At 40.6% G+C, this 11159-nt stretch overlaps 1 protein-coding gene across 1 annotated transcript in view; it reads right to left on the bottom strand.

Annotated features, from left to right (window-relative positions):
- Positions 1 to 1410: 1410 nt before the first annotated feature.
- The window catches only part of LOC117830479 (caskin-2-like), an 82769-nt gene continuing 73020 nt past the window's right edge, over positions 1411 to 11159 (bottom strand). The window contains exons 13-17 of the mRNA XM_034708618.1: positions 9426 to 9553; positions 9032 to 9113; positions 1744 to 1817; positions 1551 to 1661; positions 1411 to 1455 (exon numbers count right to left, since the gene is read on the bottom strand). Of these exons, the coding sequence (XP_034564509.1) occupies positions 1411 to 1455; positions 1551 to 1661; positions 1744 to 1817; positions 9032 to 9113; positions 9426 to 9553 (440 nt within the window). The remainder of the gene's footprint in view (positions 1456 to 1550; positions 1662 to 1743; positions 1818 to 9031; positions 9114 to 9425; positions 9554 to 11159) is intronic.

The following is an 11159-nucleotide window of genomic DNA, read 5'->3' as shown; positions in this document are numbered from 1 at the left end:
TGTTCCAAAAAGGATCATGGTCTGACACCGTTAATTAAAGTTAAAGACTTCTTTTTACCAGACCAGTGTTTTCTTTTTCACCTTGACATGTTTGAACTACAAATATGTTGCAGTCTTCCTCAGAAGAGACGGACAAAGACGACAAAACCTCTATGGAACAGCTGACAGATAATGTCACAACAGCATCCATGTTGTTTAATTGTATTTCACAGATCGGGATAACAATATATTACCATGAAAATATTTTGTCCCACACCTAGATCGTATTATTATGTACGGTATAGTATCACGCCGTATCATACAATATTGTATTGTAACGTATCGTATCCTATCGCATCGTATCATATTGTATCGTTTCTTATAACATAATTTCGTACAGTATAGTATCAGATCATATTGTATCACTCGTTTCGTATCGTATCAGGACCTTTCGTATTGTACCATACTGTAGCGAATTGCTTTGTATTGTACTGTACCCTATTGCATCGTACCGTACCGTTTCTAATCTCATCGTATTGTATTGTAACAATTTCATATCATATTGTAACTGTTTTGTATAGAATAATATCGTAACCCTTTTGTATCGCTTCGTATTGTATCCGAACCTTTTCGTATCGTACCATACTGTATCATATTGCTTCGTATCATACTGTACTGTATTGTATCATACTGTATCGTTTCGTACTGTATCATATTGTATTGTGTTGTTTCGTATCTTACTGTAACCATTGCGTGTCGCTTCCTATTATATATTAACCTTTTCATATTGCACTGTTTCGTATCGTAGTGCAACCTTTTCTTATCGTATTGTATCGCTACATATCGTACATACTGTATCGTATTGCTTTGTATCGTACTGTACCGTATTGTATCCTACTGTATTGTTTCGTACGATGTCATATTGTATTGTATTGTATCGTGTCGTAACATCCGATATCGTATTGTAACCGTTTCGTATTCGTATCATATCATAACCCTTGCATATTGCTTTCTATTGTATCTTAACCTTTTCTTATCGCATTGTTTAGTACTGTATTGTATCATTTTGTTTCATATTGTAACAATTTCATATCGTATTGTTTCATATTGTTTCGTACTGTCTCGAATCCTCAACCTTGAGTAAAGTTTTTGCTGATGCTGATTATAACCACAAGGATAAGAGATGTCTCATACTTATTCATATTATCATTTCAGATGAGAAAAATTCCCTTTGTACCAATACCTGATCTTAACTCTAATTTTTAATTATTTAAATATTGAATAGAGTGATGCAGCATCATCTTCCCCTTTCATTAAAAAAGGTCTGTCTCTGTAGGGATGCTTCGTTTAGTGTTGCCAGATACTCTGATGAACATTCTGAGTCCGTCAGTGACAAAGGCAAGAACTTTAGAAGATACACTTTGATTAAGATTACAGTGAAGCCGTGACGGTTTCATGACTGCTGGCTGAAGTGATCTAAAGGTGCAATTAAAACATTTTCAACCTATTCGTCATCAAAACCCCAAAATAAGGCCCAAGTTCAAAATATACCAAACAACTGTAACACAAACCTCTGGTGTCATCCTGCTGATGGTTGGTACATCATATCCTGAGTTGATGAAGTTAGAGGTGTAATGCTCCAACTGGAACTCACACAGCCACTGATAGATGGCCTCAGCGTCCTGATACCAAAAAGAGAGAGGTGTTTATGAGACTGCTCTCTTTTTCTCAGACTAAATAAAACCCTCTCTCTACTGAACTCACCTTGCCCTCCAGAAGGTGCTCTGGCCTCACAAAGCCTTTCTGAGGAGTGCCGTTGACCTGCCGACGGGAACCCCCTAGAAAACACACACAATTAATCGTACGAGGCAACAACGTCTACTATAATGTTTTGTGAGTGACTGCAGAGACTGAACAAAGACTGGACTCTAAAGTAAGTAAAGAGAGTTAAATCTGCTCCCTGTGGCTGTCTGGGTGAGGGTGGGGGTTGTTGGGTCTGTTCAGGTGACTGAAGTTGTGTTATCTACCTGATCTGAAAACCCACTGAACACACTCCTGACTCATATCTCTCCGAGCACAGACACTTCACCGCAGATCACAGAGGAATGCACCTTTCCTCCAGTTTCCCGTCTCGGCCTCTCTTTAGCCCGGGGCAGGTGAGCGGTTTGATGCTCCCTCCTGAGAGGATTCATCTACTTTTTAATTTTCATTGTTTACAATAATCTCTGAAGTAAGAGGGACGGTAGAGATCACTCAGAAATGGTTTGATTATGAGAAAAGGTAACATGAATGCAGTTTGTTTGAAGAGTTTTTTTTTTACTCCTGCAGATGGAGCTTTCTCTGAGATATCTGCCTCCACCTTGGTATAACAGAAACTACCTGAACAGTTAGCCAACACTAACAATCACCTCTTTGTGTTGGACACTCAGGTTTAGCATTTCCATTTCCAATGGCCTTTGCCATTATTGTTGTTTTGGTGCCAGAGTAGACCAAATTTAAACGTGTGCATGGAGCTGGAGGTGAGCAAATGCTTAGTTCCTCTGGATTGCCGCCATAGACGGCCAGCTGCTACTGACGTGCCAGACTCTAGCCGCTACAACTACTACTATCTGTCTCACCACTATCATCTCTCTCTCTTCATCTCATTCTATCCATCTTTCCAAACCCAACATGGTCTCAGCAGATGTGTGTATAACATGAGTCTGGTCTTGCTGGAGGTTTCTGCCTGTTAAAGGAAGTTTGTCCTTGCCACTGTAACTTGCTAAATGCTGCAAAGTGCTCTGCTCATGGTGGATTAAGATGAGATCAGACTGAGACCTGTCTGTAAGATGGGACTGGATCTTATCCTGTCTTGATGTTTCTCAAATTACAACAAATATTACCTGAAGACTCTTTCCAAACAGAGCAGCTCTAGACGGTACTCTGTGTTCCATTATTAACAAAGACCCAACACCATGAGCAGAGCTCTTTGCAGCATTTAGCAAGTTACAGTAGTAAGGACAAACATCCTTTAACAGGCAGAAACCTCCAGCAGGACCAGACTCATGTTAGACACACATCTGCTTAGACTGTTGGGAATGGAAAGAGGAATAGAGATGGTTCAGTTGAGGCAGATGTGTGTCTAACATGAGTCTGGTTCTGCTCGAGGTTTCTGCCTGTTAAAAGGAAGTTTGTCCTTGCCACTGTAACTAGCTAAAGATAGAGTCCAGTCTGTAAGATGGGACTGGATCTTATCCTGCCTAGAGTACGGTCTAGACCTGCTTTGTTTGGAAAGAGTCTTGTGATAACATTTGTTGTAATTTGATGATATATAAATAAAGATTGATTGATGGAGTTAGCAGCTAGTGCTGGCTTGGTTAGGAAGGTGCATCTCAAATGCCCCGTTGGTTGCTTATTTGGGCTGAAAATCAGGCTCGAGCAGTCAAAACAGTAAGAAGATTAAACCGGGATGGATGCACAAATGGATGGACGGATGGTTTGATCCCAAGGTGGGAAGTTTTGGTGTTACAGCAGCAGAATATCAGACGATTAAGACAACAGAAACACAACAAATACATCAAACAATAGAGGAAGAATTACAAACACCCAGGATTGTATCAAGTATTGTTAAATCTTACATAAACCTAAAGTCTATCTGAAATGAAAACAAACTGTGCTTTGAGGTAGAGGTGTGAATGTGCAATACAGTGATCACCATTACAAATGTGCAACTATAACTAAGTTGATACAGATCAGAAGTGCAATGTATGGAGATGTTATCAGCAAACACCACGGGCAGGGGGCGACACCATGCAGATAATCTGATCAATTGTTATTGTGGGCGACGAGGTTTATCCAGAATGGATGACAGTTTTTCAGTCTCCTCCCCTCTGACGCCACTACAAATGAGTCCAGTTTGCATCCAGCGGGACATGTTGAAGTTTGCAGTGGAAGCATCTTATGACCCAAGCCCTGCCGGAGCATACACTGCTATAACGTCTATTTATATCAGGCTGTAGAGAAGACTTCAAGAGAAGACTTCAAGCTATATAATGAGACAATAAATGCACTAAAAGATGTTTGACTTGAGCTCCATCTTTAATGCAGATACACAGAAGAGAATGAAAATAAGTGCCTTCTGCAAAGTTTTCCAAAACTAACCTTAATTTGAATCTACAGTGACTTTTATATTTCCTCTGCTTTTGTGCAAAGCAACACAGCTAACCCTGTCCTGACAAGACTTCTTTACTCAACGCAAACACACAGACTGATTTCAACCTTCCCGTCCAATCCTTGGAGAACATTTTGAAGTGTTACATTTGTTTAATCCAAAACATCAGAAGCTCAAAGGGAAAGATCTTCAGGCGTTTTCATGTAGACCACATTTAATCTTGTTTTCTTGTTGCAGTGATTTCCTGACAGTACTTTTCCCTTGTTCTGTTTTGGGGCTATTATTTTCTCTCTTCTTGTTTTTGAGGTCAGGGGCCCTGCACACCTGAGCGAGTTAAACACACCTAGCAGAGAGGTATTTATCCTCAGGGCAAAAGACAAAACCTCATCAACTTTTGGGCTGAGTTTGTACGCTCCACCAAACATCTGACATGGAGATTTTGCCAAAACAAGTCTGGACTACATTTATGCAAAGATTGCATTTTTTTTTTACAGACTGTCTTTGCATTCGATTATTGTTGGGGAAGAAAATCTTCATGGAGCAGGACTGAGGGTAAGACTGTCAGAGAACATTTGATATCCAAGCTGAGATCATCATGAATCCATCAGAAACCTTTCTTTGTCTCAAACAACAAACACTAAGGCGAGAGAAAACAGAACAGCTGAGTCTAGAAACCTACATGATGTCAAGTGTGAAGAAAAGCTCGACCCCCTGCAGCAAGAACCAAACATGTAGTCATGATTTCTTACCCTTCAGGAGGAAGGAGAGTGACATAGCTCCTGACGTTTGGCACTTCATCCTCACTGCTGTCCTTCATGCAGAGCAGATGTTTCTACAACTTCAGTGAACTTATCTATCTCTTTCCGTCTGTCCCCTTCATTTAACTGATGTGTTTTTCTCTTTCTGCTCCTGTCTCCTCCCTCTGACCCCTCCCTCCATCCCTCCCGCTCCTCATTTCTCTTCTCCTTCACTCCTTCACTCTGACACTCCTTCTTATTCACCCGGAGGTCAAACAAAGATCCTTGGCCTCGTCCAGCACGTCACTCCTACACATTTTTAAAGGATCCCCAAAGAAAAGCAGGAACATGTGTTTGAGGTTTTTGTGCACCTGCAGTTCAGATCTGAGAGCGTGCTCACAGAGACACATTCAGTGTGTCCTCAGGGAGGTGATGGGTCTTTTGTGGGCTGTGTGGTTTTATTGGTTTCTGTAGTGAGGCGAGGTTTCCCCTCTTCTTCCACCTCATTTCCTTTCAGAGTAAAACACAATCACAGCTCATCCTGCAGAGCAAACGCACTCCTTTACACGCCATGATCTTTAATAGCATTCCTCAGGTCTGAGTATGAACAAGTAGTCAGGTTTAAATGACATGTTTACAGTTTGATTTATTTTATTCCCATTTATCAAGGTGTGCTATAATATGCTTCAATAGTTTAGTCGCATCATAATGCTGTTCAGTCGTACTCTTTCAATCTTGTATGCAACAAATAACCTGTATTATTTATCTACTAGAAAAATGGTGAAGATATTTTGTTCAACTTTTAAAGGTATTATTCATCATTTTATCACTTCATTATCACTTCAGTATTTTACTTCCCTATTTTTAAGCCACTGTAAAAAAGTACATTTTCCCAGAGGAGGATCAATAAATAGTTTTTATTTTGTCATAAAATGAGACTCTGATTCTGCTCATCAGGATTTTCACAGCCGAAAAATTATCTTTAAATGCGTCTCTGTCTCTAAAAATAGAGCAAGTTAAGTTAGCTTCAAACTTTCCTTTTTGATAAAGCTTATAGTTAGAGCTGGCTCAGGTTTGGACCAGCTCTTTGTTATGCTGCTATAAGCTTAGACTGCCAGGGGAACTGACACACTGGGATCCTGTCTTTCCCTCTCTCTCCTCTCTCTGCCTGTCATTTATTTTAACTCCCCCTGTCCCATTAAAGTTACCATCCATAGACCTTTCTAGAGTCCCTGAGCTCCCTTGTCTCGTAGGTCCCTCTGAGTCGTTGTTGTAGACAGCCTGCTGCTGTGGATGTGCCAGATTCCAGCTGCTACTACTACAACTATTAATATCAGTCTCACCGTTATCATCACTGACCCTGGTAATAATAATCATACTTATTGTAAATGCTAATGTTAGACCTGTTTTTATTTTGTAATTAATATGAAGACCAGTATGTTATCATTACATTGCTGTAACTGTAAATAATACACATACTTTAACCATCATCACTGGAACCGGGTGTTGTTGTTGTTGTTGTTTTGTTGTCTGTCTCTATCAATCAATCAATCAACCGAGACCCAACATCAAGACAGGAAAAGATCCAGTCCCATCTTACAGACAGGACTCAGTCTGATCTCATCTTAATCCACCATGAGCAGAGCACTTTGCAGCATTTAGCAAGTTACAGTGGCAAGGACAAACTTCCTTTAACAGGCAGAAACCTCCAGCAGGACCAGACTCATGTTAGACACAGCAGATGTGTGTCTAACATGAGTCTGGTTCTGCTCAAGGTTTCTGCCTGTCAAAGAAAGTTTGTCCTTGTCGCTGTAACTTGCTAAGATGTAAGATGGGACTGGATCTTATCCTGTCTTGATGTTGGGTCTCTGATAATAATATAACATAGAGTACTGTCTAGACCTGCTCTGTTTGCGAAGCATCTTTAGATAACATTTGTTGTGATTTGGTGTTGTATAAATAATGATTGATTGATTGATTGCTGTGAGGACAGCAGATCTAAAATTAGCAGGATGTAAAAAGAGAATAAAAAGGTTTTAGCAGGATAATTTAAATCCTCTTAAATAAAAAGGAAACTAATGTAGCTGTATTTTTCCTGCTGTCGGGACAAAACATCCAAAGATTTGAGGAATAACTTGAAGAATTTGGGAGAAAGGCCAAATGATAAAAAAAAACTTTGAGTAATTTTAGCAGAATTGGGTCCCAAAAATGTTTAGTTGTTTCCTTATTTTTCTTGCCCTGGCAGGATTTTGAGACTGATAAGATAGTCTTGGTAAACTCTCGTGTTTTTCCTGCTATCAGGACAAAACATGTGAAGATAGATTTTAAATATTTTTGCAGAAGCCTTAATGCTTTTGAAAATAACTAAAGAGGAATATCAAGAGCATTTTGAGGGGAAAAAAGTTATCAGAGAAATATTTCAACAGAGAGAGGTTCGAGTGTATCCCACTTCCTATGTCTCAAACAGAAACGTGTTGATGTCCAGCTGGGGACAAATCAAAGACACACACCATCAGAGCAGGATTAGAGCTCAGGATTCATGACTCTGTGGAAACTGTGTGACAGAGAGGCAGGAGCTTTAGTGGCCGGTGTGCGGATGAGATGGCTGTGAGCTGCAGTTTATCTGAAGGGGTGGAGAAGTGAAGAAACCACAGTGATCATCTTCAAAGCCTCCTCCACCTCAGAGAAAGTGCAGCACACAGCGGACTCTTTGCTAAGCCTCTCAGTGGATCAGAAGTGTTCAGTGCTGATGCGGAGTCAGACGTCTGCAGACACAGAGCAGCCGACTTGTCATAAATGTGTGTGCGTTATTGATCTTATAGAGGCTGTGAACGTGACATCGCTGTGGTTAAACCCTCTCTGAGGGGCAGAAAGTATGAAGTTAGTGGCAGCATCAGTGTTCCAATAAAGACTTCTCAATGTGAAAGAGCTGCTGTGTGTCTGTATGAACAGATTCAACAAGAAGTCAGAGCTGTGTGTGTTTTTACAGAGAGCAGACAGCTGAAGGAAAGAGGAGCTAACGGATCACTGCAGTACAGGGAAATCAGGGCTCTCTCGTCACTCTATGTCCCTCATGTCTGATCACCTGTAGCCCCTGAAACATGCTCTGCTGCAGGTGACCAGAGAGGAGAGAGAGAGGTCCATGTCTCATGCTGAATATGAACATTTTCATACCGCTGTTTTAAGTCATGACAGAGCCTTTGCCATCACTGCCCCGACTCTCTGGAACTCTCTCCCTCCGCAACTCTGACTCTCTTCAATCATTTAAAAACCACCTCAAGACCTTCCTGTTCAAAAAAGCATACAACACATAACCTCTACTCCCCACCTTGGTCTTTGTTCTGCTTTATTTATTTGCTTTGTTTTTTATTTTTATTATTTATCTATTTATTTATTTATTTATTGACTACATGTGTACCCAGAAAAGTGCTACATAAATCTTATAAATTATCATTATTATTATTATTATTATTATTATTATTATTATTATTATTATTATTATTATTGTTATGTGCAGCTGGTTTCTGCCAATGCCATCTTGCTCTATCTTAGTTTTGGATCGTTGGGATACACTATGTTTAAGTTTCGAGCACAGGTGCATCACCTGTTGTTATAACTGAAGATCAAGTGAATGATTTAAAAACATGAGCTGTGCCTATTTATAAAATGTGATGTTGGAGAATATTATCAAAAGATCCAGGAGGTGAAAAGAGAGGAAGAAGGGGGGGGGGGGGGGGGGGGGGGGGGGGGGGGGCGCTCTGCGAGGAAAGAGGAAAACCAAGAGGAAGCATCCTGATTGGCAGGAAACTGTAAAAATATATATGTGCTCTAATAAATGAGGTTATAAAACTCTACAAACCTGAAATTGATTTTCCTTTTATAAATCAGTGTTCACCTCAACATGTGAATACTTAGATCAGCCTCTAAATGTGTTATCTGCATAATGCAGAAATGAGCCTGCAGATCAGAGATTAAGTCTTAAATGACCTGTTTTTCACAAAGTTCTAATGATAAGACCAGGAAATATTTCAGCTTTCCAAACACCAATTTCCTTTCTCCCTTACAGCACTACAAAGTTAGGGTCAGTAGGTCTATTTATAATGTAAATTATAAGGACTCGTCATTACACAAAGGAAGACGATAGAGGACATTATGCCTGACTCACCTGTGCTTCCATCTGCGTGTTTGCTTTGGTCTGATCCTGAGTTGTGGAGATGTTCTCCTGATTCACCAGCAGAGGGAGCCAGCTGCACACAAACACACAAAAGGGAAAATGCAATGAAGAAAACTGGAGCTCGACATTAACTGAGAAAATAGCCACCATGATATCAGATAACTGAATCAGGTATTTGAAACAGGTCAACAACAGCAGGACACCACAGACGGAGGACTAAAGGAGAACCCGCTGTATTCAGTCGTTAAAGGCTCAGTGTAGTTCATTTAAACAAGCTAAACAGCAGTTTAACTGGATCAACATTTTACAGTCTACAGGTAATAAACTCGACCAATGGATTTAGTTTGCAAATTTTTTAGTGATGCCTCCCCTGAGTGGGTCTAACCTTGCCGTTTTCGGTGTTGTGGCGGTTTTGAATCCCGTTCTGTTTGTGTCCACTCTCCGAGCTCTGACCGCTGCCGGCGCTGCGGCTGCTGCCCACACTGCCCGAGCTGCCAACACTGTTTCTGTCACCTGAGAGAGAAACCAACCAAAAACAGAAACAGAAAAAACAGGATTAAAACTTGATTCTTGAAGAGGATTTCAGCGAGGCAGCAGAGAAAACAAGAGTGTAACGTGTGATGTAGAGGTAAAGGTATGAGGTCTGAGTGCACTGCAAAAAACAAACAAAACTACTCAACAAGTCATTTACAACATCTCTGTTACTCACAGGAACGTTTGTCATACTGTGAAATGTTTGCATTTTTCAAGGAGATGAGTGAAGAGTTAAATACTTCTCTCCTACCTGTGAAAATGTATAAAGAGGAATGAGGCTTTTAGTTTAGCAGCATCCCTAGTGTGTAGTACCTAGCTGAATTCATCAGAGCAGACTTGATAGAAATGTAATAAAGTAAGCATATGTATATTTACATTGGTGAATAATAAGCTGAATATAAAAATCATTTTGTTTTTATTAACCTAGGATGAGTCTTTTATATCTACATAAGAAGCGGTTCCCCTTCCACAGAGACCCCTATGTGTGGACAGAAGCACAGAACAAACTAGTTGCCTTCCAACTGATGCATGTTTGGTTATTGCAAAATGCATCAGTTGGAAGGCAAATAAGCAGAAGGAGACAGAGTTTGATGTGGGCAGAAGATTTTGTATTGATAGATGTTTTTGTTTGGAAAAACTTTCAGAAGTTTCTTGTCCTTGAAGGCCACCGTCGCTTTACCAAACAGGAGAGGTGAGCAAGGGAGCGCTTCAGTCTAGAAACTGTTCGAAACTTGATATTGTTTGACAACCTCATTTCTACACGCTCTATCTTTAAATAAAACATAGTGTGGATGTAGCCGAGGTGTGAAGGCAAGCAAAGTGAAAGCAGCAAGCCTGGAAATGATCAAAGTCTGGGTACCTGAGAATAAGTTTGATGGTTATATGGTGTAACTTCTTCAAGGAGTAACTATTGAAGAGCGTGACATGTTTCAAACAAACTAAATTCATTTTGTTCAAACCCTTCAGACTCATCACAATCAGATAAGATCGTTACTGCTCCTCACATCTCATGTTTGATAAGAAAGAGAAAGTGTGTTAAATTTGAAATAAACCAAAATACCAAATTATTCCTGTAACGTTTTTCATCACATGACTTTACTATATTGCAGAAGTACCAGATATCTCTGCACAACACTTGATGAAATGACTTGTTCAGATGATGTTTTTCATATTTGTTGCAGTGCAGACTTTCAGGGTGGAGGCAGCTTCACCAGCAAGCTGCCAAAACATAAACCCCTCAGACGCAGTGATCGGGAGCCACACAGGAGTCAAAGAGGAGGCTGTAAAGCAGAGCTGCTCACTCACCATCTCGTCCCAGCTGTGAAACATTTACAGTTATGGGTCTGGATTATTGGGGCGGCAGAGGGGGGGCGGGATTTGCAGGGTGGCATGGTAAGGTCAAGGCATTGGGATATAAAGGGATAAAGATGGGAATAAGCTTCCTAAAAGAGACCCGGTTTGTCTTCAGGCTGGGATGGGGTCTGCTCTACAGGTTCACACAGGGTTGTGGGGGTAGCAGGGTTTTTTTGGGACCACACACCCTTACCAGTGGGCGAGCTCCTGAGGACCCAAATGTCCTGAGTGG

This window comes from Notolabrus celidotus, chromosome 18 (assembly GCF_009762535.1).
Source record: "Notolabrus celidotus isolate fNotCel1 chromosome 18, fNotCel1.pri, whole genome shotgun sequence".
Lineage (NCBI taxonomy): Eukaryota > Metazoa > Chordata > Actinopteri > Labriformes > Labridae > Notolabrus > Notolabrus celidotus.
The sequence above is the reverse complement of the archived record's forward strand: the minus strand, read 5'-3'. Positions and strand labels throughout refer to the sequence as shown.